Here is an 18,420-nt window from a genome sequence, read left to right as displayed (position 1 = left end):
TATATATAGGGAAAAGTGAGTATGAGGCTGTTATGCATCCAACTTGGGTGAAAAACCCCTCACATACTAATATTTTAATATTTTAAATAAATACATGGCCCCCCATGATTTTTACCTTTTAAAAAAAGGTATGTGAAGGGTTTTTCACCCAACTTGGATGCCTAACAGCCTCATATTTCCTTCCCCCATATATATATATAAACAAGGTGGTTAGGTCGGTTTGGAGTAGTATAGATACGATAGTCTTTGTATCATTTCATTTTAAGTTTTTGAAATACTGAAAATTCTTAAAATTCCCTAGTTTTCAACTACAATTTAAATTAATGATTGATTAAAGAAAAAATAAAAATCTAGGTATGGTGTAGTTATAAACTTGAGTATATGTATCAAAGTGAAATTTAAGTTTAAGAAAAATAAAAAAAATATTTTATAAGAAACTGATATGGCATGATATGTGTAAGCCTATGGACTTGTATTATAAATGTTGGTAGACCTAATGTGTAAGTCTATAACTTGGTAAGGTCCATAGTATTATAAATGTTAGTAGACCTAATGTGTAAGTCTGTAAACTTGGTGAGGTCCATAACATTATAAATGTTGTTAGACTACCCTATTATACGACTGTAGTACGATATACGGATTCATATTATATATACAATGAGTTTATATGACAGACATTTTTAGTATGGTGGTATGGTGTCTTTAGACTACCCTTAAAAATAAAATAATATTCATAGACCATATAATATAAATTGGAACCTCCTTAAATAAAATAGTGGAACCTCGAAGATGTACGTAGCTAATATTCATTTTCATAAAAACTACAATTTAAATCCGTTTAGTTAATTATCTTACCACAATGAATGGGCTTTACCTCTTAGTTAGTCCTTATATTTTTGTTTATGTTCAGCCATTTATTTATAAATTCAATTGTAATACGTGTTATATGAAGTTGAAAAACTGTTGTAGAGCTTGGTATAATTTATGTTATTGTTTAAAAATAGCTATAATGTTTTCTGAATATTAGCCTTAAAAATGGGAATTAAATTTTCTAGTTGTGTAAATTTAAATGTCTTAAATACAATGTTAAAGCTCTTCAAAAATAAACCAGTTTATAATTTTGACTAAAAAAATTTAATATAAAAAATGTAGCTTAAGAAGAAATACTCATTCGAAGAAAAATATTGGACATAATGAGCAACAAATTAATTCTACTACCTTTTAATTTGGGACAACAATAAATATATAACAATTGTCATTCAAAAAAAAAAAAACACGATATAATTAGAATGCCTTATTTTTAGAAATGACCAGTTGAGAACCCATTTTTTCCCCATAAATACGATCAAATAATCGAGTCACGTATAATGAACCCCCGTGAGCTTAATACCTATCTTACTTCCAAATTTATTTTTTTGGAAATGCAGAGCGGATAAATGGCTAACACCCCCAACTTTGATGCGCCTACGCCGGGTTCAAATCTTGGCAATGCCTTAAAGAGTTTGCTTTCCCATGTGTAGATGGGTATAGCATTGCTAAGGTCCCCACACCACATTTGATATCAAGTGAAAAACTTAATACATATAGATTAACGTAAAATAATAAAATACAAATATTTAATAAATGAAAAAGAACACGTGTCAGCTAAGAAATACATTATATGTCATTATATGAGGAGACTACAATCCTATTTTTAACTAGTACTTGCTCGCGCTTTGCTGCGGGTCTTCACATGCTAGCAAATAATAAACATCGTATAAGTAAACTTGGTGTTTAGATAGCAAATAAACAAATCAGAATTATCATCCATCACAACCAACTCTTTGTCGTTAACCGCCGTTGTATGATATGTTTTGGATTTCGAAACAGGTGGATGTTTGTTGTTGACGGCAACAATTGGTTTTTTTAACCTAAAAACTTTTATGATATAGTTAAGTGATCATTGTAGTTAAGGGGCAAAAATGAAAGAAAATTAAAGTTTGTGCCAAAGCTAAAAAATTGAAAGATATGTGGTAGAAAACTAAAATATAAAAAGTCAAAATAAGTATAAAAATCAAATAAGATGAAAACTAGTGGCAAAAGTAAAAAAAAAAAAAGTTATGGGTTGAAGTAAAAAAAATTTTTAAAAAAATTGTAGTTAAGCAAACATGAATTGTTACATATATAATTTATTTGATTGGTCTCGCAATGAAAAATGACTAAAAAAATCTAGAACTTTTTTTTAACACCGAGTTAGTAGTTAGTTTTAACAATTAGTATTCAAAACACCACACTGACATCCAATTGGACAATATGTGGAACTCAAACCACGCATGTTGGGGTGAAACTTTGGACTTTCAAAAACCCCTCCTCCGGATAATCCACTCCTATAAATGTAGTAAGTGAGATTCGCTCCCTGGTGATTAATTAGGTATGTTTATATGTCTAATAACAAATGTGGTTAAATCTCATAATATTGTAGTAGCATAGTTGGATTAAGTGATTAACACCTTTGTCTTCGGCATTAGAAGTCAAGCGTTTACTTTTCATCTCATGTAAAGGTCGGAGGTCTTTTCTAATCATTAATGTTGAACCTGAAGTAGTCCTTTTACCTTGATGAAAGTAAAATTTGTCAACATCTCAATCTCCCTATACCTGTGGAAGATGGAAATGGCTGCTACTTTACTTTATGGTTACTAAAGAATGTTGCAATAATGAAGTTAATAATATGAAAGTTACAGTTTTGCAAATATGAAAAGGAGTGTTTTATACAAGTAATGTGAAAAGGGTTGATGACCTTTTTAGTTGTTTGATTGGTAATTTGAGTAATGAATGAGTCTCATATGTCCTCAATTGTTTAAGCAAGGGTTCTCGCTTAGATACAGGGGGTCAATTTTGTTAGGGACAAGATGGGAAGGTTTCATATACTTACTGGCGATTTCCTTACGGTAAAGGATTTGTCATCCACGTCATCAAGTATTTTGGGTGTATAGATAGTGTCATATCCCAAATGAGGATTTGAGATGGGTATTTATAGGAGTTGTGAATTGAGGTTGGCCCCTCGATCTTCTGTACGATCCAATGAACGTATAGAAGCGTGATGCTTGTCTTGTAGTTTCTGGGGGGAGACAAAACCTGTAGCTTAAAACAGTACGCCTATAGTATAGGTACGGTACAATCAACCTTTATCGTTGTTCGTGTCATGATCGGGAATGTACCCGTACGCGTTACGTTCCGATCATGCCGGTTAGGCTCCAACCATTTGTGGCTTGTCGTCGCCTATCAAAGCGGGAGTCTCGATGGTGTACTATCATCAATGTTGTTTTAAAGATATTTGCACTTTTTGGTGATGTTGGTAAATTAACGATCATGGATGACAAGATAATTTATTAATAAATATTGTGATGATCAACATAATTTATTTATATTAACTTATATTATGCAGTAACTTATCAATAAATATTGTGATGATTAGCATTTTGTGAGATATAAATAAACTAATATAAAACCAATATAGCCATTAAAGTAATAATAAATTCTAATTTTTTTTTTCCAATCCATTATCATTAATGATTCTGATAACATAACTTTTGCATAAAAGAAATAAAAAGGAAGCAATGGCGTCAAAGACAAATAACTATTTAAAACTCATCATTTCTGTTGTTCACACTATTGTTATTTATTTTTATTAATTTACGATTGCTTTATGAAACTGAGACCTTCTTTATTCGATTTTTTGATCAGAATATAGATGAGATCAGAAAGACCATCATTGGGGCAAACGATGCAATAACTTCGGTTAGAGCAGATCCCAAAATATAAGGGTTTGCATAATCTATAATTATAATTTTATATCTATATCTTCTATATCTATATCTATACGTATAATAAAGAAAATGGATCCTTTTATTTTTGGTAATGTTGAAAGTTATTCAATGAAATATGACATAAGCAAGTTAATATAATCTTAAAGGGTAAAAAAAAAAAAATTTAATCCGTGTAATCGACTGAATAAAATATTGAAAAGTTAAGTTAGTTAACTATTAATTTAAAAAGAATCAAAGTAGAAATTTTATTAGATATATTTTGAGAATTAAAAACATTATTTTTATGAAACTTTAATAAATATTAAAAATCAAAATTTAGATAACAACAATATCATAAATAAATTAATAAAATATATATCCTCTTAAAAATTAAGGTGTCATCATAAGTTTTTTTTTTTTTATGTATACATAAATATGCAATGTTCAAAAGAAAAAAGAAAAATGATATATATGCATAAAACGTTTTTGGTCATGTTACACGTAATATTGCAATTTTTTCTATGTAAACGCCAAAATATCCATATCCATCCAAAATATTAATTAGTTAAATAATGAGTTGGAATGAGTCGGTTCGATGAGCGCATATTTAAAGGAAGAACGAGTGAGTCACACAACAATATCCCGAATTCCTAAAAAACTTTCTCACTTTTTTTATTTACTCGTATAATTTATTATTATATTTCTATTTCTATTTTATTTAAATATTAATATTTTACTTTTTTTAATTAAAAAAAAATAAATTCGACAGCGAAATCGAACTGCAAAAAAAGAGGGGAAAAACAAAAACAAAAAAAGAAAAACTTTATCAAGAACAAAACAACCACAACGTATCGATCCCAAAATCGCCGATATTTACAAAACCCTAATTTCACAAATCTATCTTTCTCTCTCTATACATATATATCTATACTTACATCTATATACGTATTGCAATTTCAATTAATCAATTTTATTGTTTTCAATTTGTTCCCAATTTTATGCCTAATTAGGGTTAGGGTTTTGAATTTTTTTTTTTAAATAAAAAATTAGGGTTAGGGTTTGTTAAATTAGAAATGGAATGTACGGAATGACTAATGGTGGGAGATGTCAGCGGAGACGGAAAGTGAACGGCGGCGGCGGTTGTGGAACTGAGGAAAAGCATTGTCCAGTTTATACTTATTCCAGGGCTTGTTATTCTAAGAATATAGATACAGGTATAGATACAGGTATTGATAAAAGTGAAGGTAAAGAAGGGGAACTGGCTTCAGAAGTTGAGTTAGTGGGAGGTGGTGGAGGTGATGGTGTGGATTTTTATACGCAGGCGTGTAAGGCGTTGTCGATTGTTTCGCCGTTTGACGTAGAGGATGCTGGTGGTGGTGGTGTTGGAGGACAGAAGAAGGGGAATGGGAATGGGAATGGAAATGGGTGTATGCCGGCAGGATTGGCGAGTTGTTTGAATAGGCAGAGTGATACGCATAAGAGGAGGAAGAAGAGTTCACATTTGGGGAGTGATAGTAAGAAGAATAAGAAGTCGAGGGAGAAGAGTAAGAGTAAGGTGGGTGGGATTTGGCTGAAGACTGAGGAGTATTTTAGGGAAGTTAGTGTTGAGGATGTTGAAATGTTGAAGGAGACGGGGTCGGTTAAGGGTGATGATAGGTTTGTTACGATTCCGTGTGTTAGTGGGAAGGAAGAGATTGAAGGGAATGAAGGAAATGAAGGGAAGGAAAGAGTTGAAGCGAAAGAGTGTGGTGGAGATGGGAATGAGGTCGATGGACAGGGGAATGAGTGTGTTGAGGAGAAGGATGGCAATGAGCTTATGGATGTAGATGGTGGAAGTGAAGTATTACGAAGTGAACCAGAACGAGAGCAAGGGGGTGGTATTGTTTGTGCATTACCCGCTGCTCCTCCTCCTGCGGCTGTTTGTTCGTTACCACAAACTACTAGTGGGGTAGAATGGCTTTTAGGTTCTAGAAGTAAGATATATTTGGCATCTGAGAGGCCTTCCAAGAAACGGAAACTTTTGGGTGGGGATGCAGGTTTGGAGAAGCTATATGTTGCTCAACCGGTTAATGATAAAGGGGCGTCAACATGCTGTCATTATTGTAGCTTGGGCGACACAGGGAATCAGTTGAATAGATTGATTGTTTGCTCGTCTTGTGGTGTTGCAGTGCATCAGAGATGTTACGGTGTGCAACAGGATGACGAAAATGGCTGTTGGTTGTGTTCTTGGTGTAGGCTCAAAAGAGATGGAGATAAAAGCTCTGATAGTCACTGTTTGCTTTGCCCAAAGCAGGGTGGTGCTCTAAAGCCTGTGAGGAAGAGAGGTAGTGGGAATGATGATGGTGGTCTTGTCGAGTTTGCTCACTTATTTTGTTGTCAGTGGATGGCCGAGGTCTACATCGAGGACACTAAAAGCATGGAACCAATTATGAATATCGAGGGTATTAAGGAGACACACAAGAAATTAGTATGTTCCCTATGCAAGGTGAAATCTGGTGCCTGTGTTCGTTGCAGTTACGGTATGTCGTCACATCAGTTTCACTCTTTTTTTCCTTCAATGGTGCAGTAATACATCATATCTGTTATATATCGAACACATGTTATAACTGCAATGCAGGATTCTTGTATCAAATATTAATAAGGTCTAGTAGTAATGTAGTATGGTATGTACCGACAAACGGCTAAGAAGTTGTTTTTTCTTTTTGTTCTGCATAGACATGGCTTATATATGTAGATTTGGCAAAGGAAATAATACATGAGTTGACTACATTTTAAGTTTTTAACTACTGTGGGGTAACCTGTTTTTTCCCGCCATTTGCACAAATGTTTAAAGAATAATGCTCTGTTCTTCTTATTCAAGTTAGGCTACTAGAAACTGGCCGTTCTTCAATAGTTATTTGGAAGCATTACTTATATCTTATCTATTATATTCTTAATTAACATTGTAGGTGAATATCGTTTGTTAAATACATCCTTCGTGTGTTAGTTATACCAACTTTTCAAAATATGGTTTTAAGTTGGGGATCAGAGTGATACGAGAATACAAAGGTGAAAGATGAGATACAATTCAAATCATGCCTGTCTATTTATGTCCAAATTTTTTTGTTGCATTCTTATAGTTCGTGTAGTTAGGCTGCAAGCTCTCTTCTTTATAACTAAGTTAGGATTCCCAAGTATTGGAAAATCTCAAAACATCACGATGGTGTCTCAGCAATCATTTGCATTGACAGGGATCATGATATCTGCGATTTTAATAGCTTAAACTCAAGTTCGAGCTTCTAATTATTCTTGATCTATGAATTGACGTAATGTAGTTATGCAGATGGCGTGGCAAGTATAATCAGAAATTTATATTTGGTGCACACCTGTTAGGTGAGGCACACCACCGGATAATTAGAGTTATAAGCAGACACATGAAATATAGCAATAGAAATGTATTAACCTACTGAAAGCAAAATTAATTTAGACATTAATATGAGAGCAGCACTGCAGCAGTAGGTTGTACGAGGAGATGAGGTGGCTAATGACGATCTGTACTTTTTTCTATATATTTTTTCCATTTATATTGAGTATTGTTATACATCTTTTGGGAAACCAGTTTTAGATGTAGATCCGATCTGTTTGTGAAATTATGGTAGCCAATCAGTTGAGGCAATTAGACTTGCAGCTAAATTGAATCACCTGGTATTTTTGATCTAGTGTTTCTATATCTCAAGGCGTTATATTAGTAAAGGGGCGAAACGTGCACCTATAACCACAACTGAAGTACATTTCTGACACTTCTTTTTTGCCTAGAAGTACAAAGTTTGTATAGCGTCCTGCTACCATCATTTCAGTGGGGATTACACATTTCAGTTTTTTGATTAACAAGAGGATAGATGGATAACCTTACTAGTTAACTACTCCTGAACGTATGAATAGAAACCATTATGGTAGACGGGCCATTGGTGTCCTTACATTTAGCTGAATTAATGAATATAAATCTTTAATTATTCATTATCAGAGATTATACTGTCCTCTGAATTTGTGATTTTAGTTGTTCTTTGTGCATATTTAATCAACTGTCAACTATCAACTACGGATGTTTACAACGGACTGAAATCAAACCGACACGAGTGCAGGGAAAGTTAGTTTTGAGATAACCCATGCTGGATTATTGAATTCATGAAGACTGCAGCATTTTGTTTTGCTTTTCATTTGCATTATATGGCTGCAGTAGCTAGCTTGGTTATTAGTGTTCATGCATTAGATTGGTTTGCTTTACAAGTTTGCCGTTTGTCAGTATAATAACTTATATCATTTTGTAGTATATAACTTGAGTTTTTTTCCCCGATGATAAGTAACCCGACTAAAAAGCATACTAGTTAGTCATACACCATTTTACTTTCCTGTACGAGTGTGCCATTAGCCAATATTTTAAGAATAGATACCTGTTTCAATGTTTCTTTTCTTAGTTATTTTAATGATATTGGTAAGTGGCATAGTTCTGAGACACAATTATTTTTTTCAGTTGGGTTTTCTAGGGGTTTAGTGTCATGAAATGAAACTGAAATATTTCTTTTTTGCCCCTATACTTGATGTTAGTTTTTTTTTTCTTCTGGCTATTACTACATTCTATTCTGCAATATGAACTGTTCCCTAGGAGACAAAAGCTATACTTTAGAACTTTAGCAGTATGTTGTCTAGTGTATGCTGCTTAGAATCTTTTTCTTAACCTTTATCTACATTTTACGTCTTCTATAATTGATTATGGAAAGTAGTTTATATGCACAGTACCTTGAAAATGAAGCTGCAATTTTGTTCATGGGGACTGCAAGTGAGTAGGGATGCCAGTTTCCACGTAGATGATCAAATTTTCTGCAGATCTATGCCAAGCTATCAAAACATGTATTATGCAAAAAAATACCAGATAATAATTTTTTTTTATATTAATATGTTTTCTATTACTTAAATGATGTACCATAAGTCAAGATGTGAATAAAATTACCATTAAAATATATTATGCATGCTTTATGTTGCTTGCGTTCAAAAACCCAAAGTGAAATTGAATCGTAAGGCACAGTGTGCTAGAAAGGGTGTCGGAGCAAAAGTGGTTTGGTGTCTTGTGCTCTATAGATTAAATGTAAACATTAGAGCGGGTATTGAAAGCTATAATACTTACGATTAATATGACTGCCACAAAGATCGTATGTTTATATGGTTTGAGGAATGTTTATTTGACTGCTGATTATTCTTTTAACTTAGCAGGCTCTGGGGTAATTTGAACCAAAACCTTTGGTCATATTGTGCATTTAAACTTTTAGGAAGAAATCAAGTTTTATAATCTTCCTGGCATGATTCTTGCGGATTTTGAGTTAATATATTCTAGATCTGTGATATGGCTAGTGGTTATATACATTTTCTGAAAGCTGATGAAGAAGTATCTGAATCTTAGAGTAACATATTAGAGTCCCAATAAATTGGTTGAAGTTTAATGGATTAGGCGATTAACAAGATAACCTGTCCTCTTCATCATATCAATGCAAATGGGGGAAAGTGGTCAATACCCACCTCATATTTCCCTGCATTTACTATTTTAACATTGGCTGTCTGCTTGTCCGTAGAGATTGCTCTAATAAAAAATACACAAAAGGAGTTATCTAAAGCATTTAATGTGACTTGAATCTCTTTAGTAAAGCTCTATATGGTGACACATATGCTTAATTTGGGATATGACAGTCTATGCTTATGTTTTTCTTCTCTTGCGTTAGTCTTTTGATTGGCTTCTTTAACCCTGCTATTCAGCTAGAAATCTCTTCTTACACGATTCATTGTTGGGACTATAATCTTTTTTCTTGTTTGTACATGCATAGGATCTTGCCGAACTTCTTTTCATCCTGTATGTGCGAGGGAGGCAAAACATAGAATGGAAATTTGGGGAAAATTCGGATGTGAAGATGTAAGTTCTATCATCTTCTATTGAAACTAGAATGAGGGTGGTTATTTATGTATATTTTGGAGAAATTGTATGTGTCACAACTTATTAACTGCTGTTGTACGATGTTTTACTTTATATATCTTCTCTTCTCGTGCTTAATGTATTGTTCCCTGCGCTTTTGTGCAAATTTACGTAGGTTGAGCTGCGAGCTTTTTGCATAAAGCATTCTGAAACCCAACAGGACCTCATCCAGCAAGCGGAGAATCTTTCTGCTGACCAGAAGTTATCTTCCATCGCAAGTGAGACACATAAACTAAAGTTTGGACGGAGAACTGGTGATAAACCTTCTGCCAATGTAGAAGCAACGGATCCAGAGATCGGTAGATTGGGCGGCAGTGCGTTAGTCGGAGATGGGCAGTTAAATACTAGCTCAAACCTTAAAGGTCAAACAGAATACATCGATTGGTCGGAGTTCAATGGCAGCAGTACTGTTGAAGATGTTAAAGCGTCTGATTCTTCTAATTTCACTCTAGTTCTGAAGAAGGTACACTATATATTATGGAAACAACCGGTACTAGAAAAACTTTCTGTGTAACAAAGCTTTCCTTGTGTGTTGATTCTGTAGCTGGTTGAACGAGGAAAAGTCAATTTAAAAGATGTGGCCACAGAGATGAATGTTTCTGCTAATTTGTTGGCATCAAATCTTGCTGTAATTGTTCGGCGACCTTTTTTATCTAAAATTTCTGGATTTAAGAAATTTCTTTTGTTGTACGTAGTTGCTTTTACTCATTTCTTATGATTGCGGGTTTGTTCTTAATTTTATAGGATGACTGCTTGCCACCTGACTTGCATGGAAAAATTGTTAAATGGCTCAAACATAATGCTCAGGCTGGTGGCTTACAGAAAAATTTAAAGCTTAAAGTTTTATCCTCGTGCTTATCCAATGGCGAGAAAGAATCTGGTGTGGATAATGCTATTAGAGCATCAGACAACAATGCTGGGATTTCTCCTGTTAAGGTAGCACCACCTCGGAGGAGAACCAAAAGCAGTATTAGGCTGCTGAAGGACCACAGTCTTATATTGTCTCTTAAAAGGAATTCTGTAGATGATGGTGTTGCGCTGAATGAGGATAATAATGGTGGGATTGTTCATGAAGTGTCTTCTCCTGATTCCAGGGAAAAGGTCTTCTATCCTTAGTTTTATAATCAAGTTTAATATGCTATCTTGTTCTACTTATAAAGTTTTATATAGACGTCATGCCAATGGTTTGGTTAATGTTTATTTTTCAAATAGTTTAGCTAACAGCTAGTATCTTATGTTTTCTATGAATTTGAATATTTGTTGGTAGTAGTTCATAGGATTGCCTATGATTAACTTTTACTATTTTCTCGATTCATATGATATGCTAGCTCTTTGTTGCATGTGCAAGTGTTAGTATTCAGTTGCTGATGTACTGGTACTAGGAGACAATTAAATCTTCCTTGCTTCAGTCTAGGATTGCTATGTTTAGATTGCACTGTGTTCTTGGGACACGTCTTCTGTTCTGTTCTTTATCTCTTTTTCACTTGATCTGATGATTTTGAGTACAGTTTGGTAATGCCATGTTCTTTTCTCATTGGAGGAGAATATGCCTTTAGAGTGATTGATGATTGTACATTTCACATTCTTAAAAATTGGATGATCTTAAAATTGTAGCATTTAATTTGTTGTAGGCAATGGTGTTTTTCTTTTCTTACAAGGTTAAAATTATTAGACATTGATAAATTTAAGGGTTCTTCATGGCAACATGTAATACACACTGTAACAAGAGTTACGCTGTAAGTCTTTGGACTTAAAGCGCATCTCGGCTCAATAATTACTGTCGCCCCTAGATGTCTTCTTTGTAATTGATTCCAATTTATATAAACCAAAGCAACATCCAAATAATTGGAAGCTCCATTTGTGCAGGTATCGGCTGAATCTTGTGCAGCTTCTGATTCATTGAGGAGCAACATTTCTGACAATAAAGGTGCCGTTTATGATGCTTTGTTTTGGTTCTCCTAGCTTATTATATCCGGAGTTGACCATGTCATGCAGGTGATGGTAAATACTAAATAGATCACATAAATTTTATAGCAAGGACAAGCTTTTCCAAAATGGCAAACTACTGATCACAGTTGATTGAGTGTCTAGATAATTGACCTTGTCTCAATCTTCAGATTAATTAGTTGAGCAGACAACTGCTATATAAATTTTCCGTATCCCTGACTCATGGGTCAATTAGATTTTTAGTTTCTCTTGGGAGTTCGCTAAATTTAATCTTGTATAATATCTAGCAAGTTTAGAGTGTAAACTGTAATTTGTAGTTATGTATACACCAAAATTTAATCTTGTAAACTGTAGTTTCCATTAAATCCATTAATTATGACTGTCACCCCATTAATTGTTTTCACCAAACACATACTCTTTCTATCTAGGGGCTACAAATAAGTTTCGGATCAATATCATTACTAAAAGTAAGGTACTGTAAAATCCATATGGTTTATTATTATCTATCATGTCAAATGATATCATTATCTAATCTTGTGGTGTTAATGATTTGGTTGCTATCATGGTTTCCATGATGCTTGTGCTGGCATATATTGTGCAAAAAGCCCTTATTTTCTTTGACCAGTTAATGTTACAAAAGTACCCTGTCAAGTAAGGTCATTGTTACTACAAGATCAACCCACCCATGTGGCCATGCGATAATACCTTACGAGAATTATGATACTGGAAGGAACAATTGCCTTATTTATTAGTCAAGTTGTCCAAATATATGGTACTTTTGCATTTTGATTTCCAATGTCTTATGCTATACGATATGTACATGTTCAGGTGATGCTGTGAGCTGCTCAAGCCCAAGCCAACATGGTTGTGGTCACGTTGACGGGGTCGCCGGGTCCAATTGTGACGCCGGGGTAAACTCCAATTTGGGGAGCGATGATTGTTCAGTTGCTATAAAAGTCGGGCCTGATGCCATGTAAGTTCTGAGAGTTTGAATTTTTGGAGATTAGGAGGATGCCCGGGGGGAGAGGAGAGAAAAACAGGGGGGGGGGGTGTATGTTATATTATCTTCTATATTAAGACAAATGGAAAGGGACAGTGAACTTTTAAAATTTTCCACTTTTAGAACAAAGTTTGAAATTTTCACTATAAACATCAAACATCAAAGTTTTTTTTCACTTTGTTTTAAAAACCAAACTTCAAAATTTCTATTATTTTATTCTGGACACCAAAATTTTTTATTTCAGCAAACCTAACTTTGACAAAGTAATTTTATTTAGACAGTTGTAGATTCAACGCAATTATATCATAACGAAACTGTATCAACGCGACAACTGAGGCCCCGCGATCTTCCTAGTTGTATTTATTTTAATGCGTCATGACATCTGTAAATATCTATATTTGTTATTGCAGTACAGCTGAAGCTTCACCTGGTTTATATCTACACCCGCTCATAAAAAATCAAGTTTTGTCCGAGATCAAAGCTGATGATGGGTGCAATCACCGAGATTCAGCCTCTGCTGAGTTGAGTTCTGAGCATGCCATGGACCTGGAAAAAACTAAGCGGATGGATATTATAAATATGTCTCCGATTGATGAAGTGGAGGGAGAACTGGTTTACTATCAGCATCAGCTACTTTGCAATGCAGTTGCAAGAAAGCACCTAAGTGGTCTCTTTTTTCTGTGCATTTATGGTTATCGTATCCTAATTCTTGACATTGAGATCATATTTTTACAAATTAATTTTTGCAGACGTTTTGATCTCTAAGGTCATGAAGTGCCTTCCGCAAGAGATTGAGGCCCTAAGAAAACAAAACTGGGATGCTGTCTTGGTGAGCCAGTATCTTTCTGACCTTCGAGAAGTAAAAAAACAAGGGAGAAAAGAGAGAAGGAACAAGGAAGCTCAGGCGGTGCTTGCAGCCGCAACTGCTGCTGCGGCCGCTTCATCCAGGCTTTCATCTGTTAGGAAAGATACAGTTGATGAATTGGCACACCAACAGGTAGTTGGCTCTTATCTTGTTAAGTAATAGTATGATCATTAATAGTAGGGGTCTTTCATGATAGTAATTTATATGTATCCTTATATTATCTCCAGAACACAATGAAAATAAAACCGTTTGCTGGGAGGTCTGCACTTCAGACTCAACAAGCGCTCCGGGCAAAGGAAACACATCCCAAGTTGTCTGTAACATGGACTTCACCTGAAATCAACTTTGATTTGTCACAATCAAGTTTGGAAAATAAATTACATTCCAAGGTTTGCGACGTTTGCAGTCGGGCTGAGACGATTTTGAACCCTATTATTGTTTGTTCTAGTTGCAAGGTTTGAACCTTTATTGTGTAAATTGAATAATTGTATTTATTTTTTTCTTATCTCTCCCGGTTCACGAGTTAACTGCATATTATCTTCTTACAGGTAGCGGTTCACATTGATTGTTATCGTAATGTCAAAGATTCTACAGGCCCATGGTTTTGTGAGTTATGTGAAGATCCGTTGTCATCTAGAAGCAGGGGAGTTCCATCTGTAAGTTACTCGGAAAAGCCATCTCGGGTAGCAGAATGTAGCTTGTGTGGTGGCACTACTGGTGCTTTTAGAAAGTCAACTAACGGTCAATGGGTCCATGCCTTCTGTGCTGAAGTAAAGTTCTCATATATTTTTGACTATCTACATTATTGATTTCTTTTGTTTCATACTTGTGCAAATTTTTTTTATAAGTATGGTTTTTTGAGTGAATTAATTCTTGCAAATTTTTATGGTGCAGTGGGTCCTTGAATCAACATTCAGAAGGGGGCAAGTGAAACCTATTGAGGGCACGGTATGTGTATAGTAACTGTTGGGTTAGAGGTGACTAGTGCATCTTATATGTGTTTTATGGGATACAAGTAATTGAAACCTGTCAATATGGGGTGCCTGTTTTTGTATAGGCTCCACTTAAAAGGGGCAGTTACGACCCGTTTATAGAATGGGTTGAAATGGGCCATGTTTTTTATCTGTATCTGGTCAAACGGTTTTTAGTCATTTCAATAGGATCTGCATTGGACTGAAATAGATAAAGCTTATTTAATGTACTAAACTTTCAAGATCATATATTATTAAATATATGTTAGATTCTCTATGGAAAAATTTTGAAGGCTAAATCATATTCAACAAATCATTCTAACCTAAAATCTTTGGTGGTTCTGGTCAACTGAACCCGGATTTTTTGATCTGGTTCACAGTCCACCCAAACATCTCATTTTGTTACCTCTAATTCTAGTTATGATGACTTCGGAGAAGTCTTATCTTAGTTTTTTCTTGTCACAAATGTTAGGAGACGGCCACCAAGGGGAATGACGTTTGCCTTGTTTGCAGCCGCAGAATGGGCGTCTGTATAAAGGTGACTTCAGTAGGAGTTTTGTGTATATCTGAACTTACATCTTTGCTCTTTCTTTATTATTGATTGAATCCTTGCTGATAGTATAGATGGTTAAAAATGTTGTATGTAGTGCAATTATGGTCATTGTCAAAGTACATTTCATCCTACATGTGGTAGAAGTGCTGGTTTCTTCATGAATGTGAGGACTAATGGTGGAAAGATACTCCACAAGGCTTACTGTGAGAAACATAGCCTGGTGGAAAGGACAAAGGTAATTAAATTGTTTTTTTTTGGTCTTTACCTGGATTGATATCTGTTTCTTTTTATCTTTTTTTTAAAAAAAAAATAAAATTGTATTAAGTTATTACTTTGGCTCTGAGCCTCTGATAGCTCTCTCTTTATGTTAGGCTGAAACTCAGAAACATGGTGTTGAGGAATGGAACTCTTTGAAGAAAGTTAGGGTGAGTTACATATATTTTAAAACTATTTTCACCCTTAGAACCAAATTTGATATTTGGCATGCCATTTACCTCATCACAACATTTGTGATGAATTTCAAGTTTATTTAATGAATTGTTCACAAGAAGAGATCGTTTGTTACTAACTTACTATTTTCAAGTACTTTTCAATAAATGATCCCTTTCCTGATCATTGTATAGCTTTGGTTTCTATGCTTTTTTAGTTTTTAATATGTTTGAGCATTTACTTCATATGAAGTTTTTTTTAAGTATGTATGTAGAAAGCTTGTGGTTTCATGTTTCCCATGTTCATGAATTTGAAAACCTGAAAGTCTGAACAATTGTGTCACATGATTTGCAGGTTGAATTGGAGAGACTACGCCTGATCTGTGAAAGAATTATTAGACGGGAGAAGCTGAAGGTAAGCTATCCACAGGATTTAGAAATCAATGTTTTAATATATAATAAGCATGGTTGCTCTTTTATGACATTGTCACAGATCCAATACATGGATTTTCATTACTTATTCACTTCTATCAATGCAATTCGTTCTTGTCCCCTTTTGCCTCCATATTCACAAAGCATGGACTTTTCGCTTATTTGTTATTCTGTTTGCACATTGCTTCCGTTAAAAGGGCCTTTTTGTAGAAGTTGCAGTTTTGTGGATATTTTTCATCTTCACTGGGTAACTTAAAAAATATATTCTTGAAGGCAACATGTAAAGTGGGTCAAGAGTAGCTTGAAGTGTATTTTTAATGTAAGAGGCCTCTAAAATCATTAGTTTTTTGCCCAAAGCATTCTAAATCATATTATCTTGGACTTCCTGACTTACACCAAAAAGTATTTGGCCAGCTAGTGTTGGTTTTTTGTTATCTTTTTTAATGAGATAAAATGCTTCTTTGTTACAGCGTGATTTGGTGCTTTGTTCACATGACATGCTTCATTGGAATAGAGAGTCGATATCTTCATCTTTGCGGGCTTGTACTGCTTTTGTATCACCAGATGTTAGCTCAGAATCTGCAACCACATCCCTCAGAGGAGGTTACACAAACAGTTACAGTGAAACCGTCCAAAGATCCGATGACATAACTATTGACAGCTCAGTTGCTGGGAAAAGGCGTATAAGATTTCCTATGGCCATGGACAATGACCAAAAAACGGATGATAGCTCAACTTCTCAAATCTTCACTCAAACTCCTACAGTTAGGCCAATGCTTGCTGGAAAACAGATTCCACATAGACCATCTGCAGTATCACGCAGTACATCTGATGATGGGGAGAAGTCTTTCCGGCATGAGAAGGTAAATTTATTGTTGCATTCTTTTTTATATCTGGTTTACTTGATGGATTTAATATGGGCGGGTTGGGAAATTCTCAAATGGGTTAGATTGTGTACAGTTTGAAATTGTTATGGTTCACGAGTCTTGAGTTTCAAAAAACTGCCCAATTTGGCCAAAGCGGAATTTCTATTAATAAATGCTGTTCTAGTTATGACTAGATATAAATTGCTATAATAACATATAATAATTGTTTGAATCTCCCTAATTTTTTTGTCGAACAAGTATATTTAGGAGGTGGACAATGTTAAATGAAAATTCGGTTTGATTAATCATTTACTAAGTCACGGTTTAAGCTTTGACTCTTCTTTGACCCTCTGGGGTTAAATTAAGTCGAACTATTCAAAACTACTCGTAATGTTAAGTTTCTCAACATCTACTTGACAGCATATCGAAACTTTTGGGAAAGAGCTGGTGATGACTTCTGATCAAGCATCTATGAGAAATCAACGATTACCCAAAGGATTTGTTTATGTTCCTATTCGTTGCCTCTCAAATGAGGAGGAAACCATTGCTGTTGCTGGTCCTGCTTCTGAAGAAAATTCAGGACAAGAGTAGATACTTGGGTCACTATCGAAGAATTATTCACAGGTTTTTTGAATGACTTACACATGTCAAAAGATCTCAGCCACTGAAACATCAAAAAGGTTTGCTATTCATTAATATGGTTGTGCCAAGTAAGTCGTGTTTCTAATGGTGTTGTATATTCATTGGGAAAATGAAGAGAAACCTGTACAGTAGTATCAATAGTGGCTTTGCTGATTTGTTGTAGTACTAGATTTTATTTTGGTTTTTTACCTTTTCTTTTAGTCGCAAGTTGAAGAACTTGTAATCTTATACGAGTCGTAGACAGATATTGCAGTGTGTTGTAAAGTTAGTGTACATAGCACTTACAGATAGCGCTCAAAGAAGCAATTGCACAACATAAAAAAGAGAGCATTTGAAATATTTATTTCGTACAACTCTTGCTTCTGCATTTTCTTTGTCATACTAGATGCTTGCTTTGGACCGCTTCAACATTGTCAATACTAGATAATTATATTCTTAGTTTAGAGTGCTGCAAACAAACATAAAGAAAACATACAACGGTTCATGTTGTTTAAGTTTAATTGAACGAGTGCTCGAACATGGGTAAACAAAAAAATATCCGTGTTTGTTTGTTTAAGCGGACAAATGTGAACACAAAATAAACGGTTAGTTCTTTGTTAATAGAATAAGTTATAGGGATTGTCCCTAATGTTTACCTGTATTTCATTAATGGTCCCTAACTTTTAAAAACTACCTTGTTGTGTGGCCAAAAAGACACGGACGTTAATTTCTGGAGTTATGGGCTTATGGCTGTCAACTCTTTTACATGACACAAATGACTTGCAAGGGCGTAAATCGTAATGGTTAATTCCATAATTTCCCAATTCAAACAATTAGGTTTTTTGTTTAATTTATATCTTTTTTTTTTTTTGATAAACATCATGGTCATCTACTCATCCACAACTCCACAGGTGTGGAAAGGTTGTTATTATTCATTTATTTTGGACGGTTTGA

General features: G+C 34.6%; 1 protein-coding gene across 1 annotated transcript; it reads left to right on the top strand.

Moving 5' to 3' along the window:
* Nucleotides 1-4,531: 4,531 nt before the first annotated feature.
* On the top strand, nt 4,532-17,826 carry LOC122609966. Its single transcript, XM_043782924.1, has 18 exons — nt 4,532-6,304; nt 9,638-9,723; nt 9,899-10,246; nt 10,328-10,411; nt 10,528-10,884; nt 11,650-11,710; nt 12,559-12,703; nt 13,141-13,397; nt 13,480-13,727; nt 13,823-14,050; nt 14,144-14,365; nt 14,490-14,543; nt 15,039-15,104; nt 15,214-15,354; nt 15,491-15,544; nt 15,903-15,962; nt 16,450-16,842; nt 17,266-17,826. Exons 1-18 carry the CDS (start codon nt 4,864-4,866, stop codon nt 17,434-17,436), a joined length of 4,416 nt encoding a protein of 1,471 aa, XP_043638859.1. The 5' UTR covers nt 4,532-4,863; the 3' UTR covers nt 17,437-17,826.
* The last annotated feature ends 594 nt before the right edge of the window (nt 17,827-18,420 follow it).

Source organism: Erigeron canadensis, chromosome 8, assembly GCF_010389155.1.
Source record: "Erigeron canadensis isolate Cc75 chromosome 8, C_canadensis_v1, whole genome shotgun sequence".
Classification (NCBI taxonomy): domain Eukaryota; kingdom Viridiplantae; phylum Streptophyta; class Magnoliopsida; order Asterales; family Asteraceae; genus Erigeron; species Erigeron canadensis.
The sequence above is the reverse complement of the archived record's forward strand: the minus strand, read 5'-3'. Positions and strand labels throughout refer to the sequence as shown.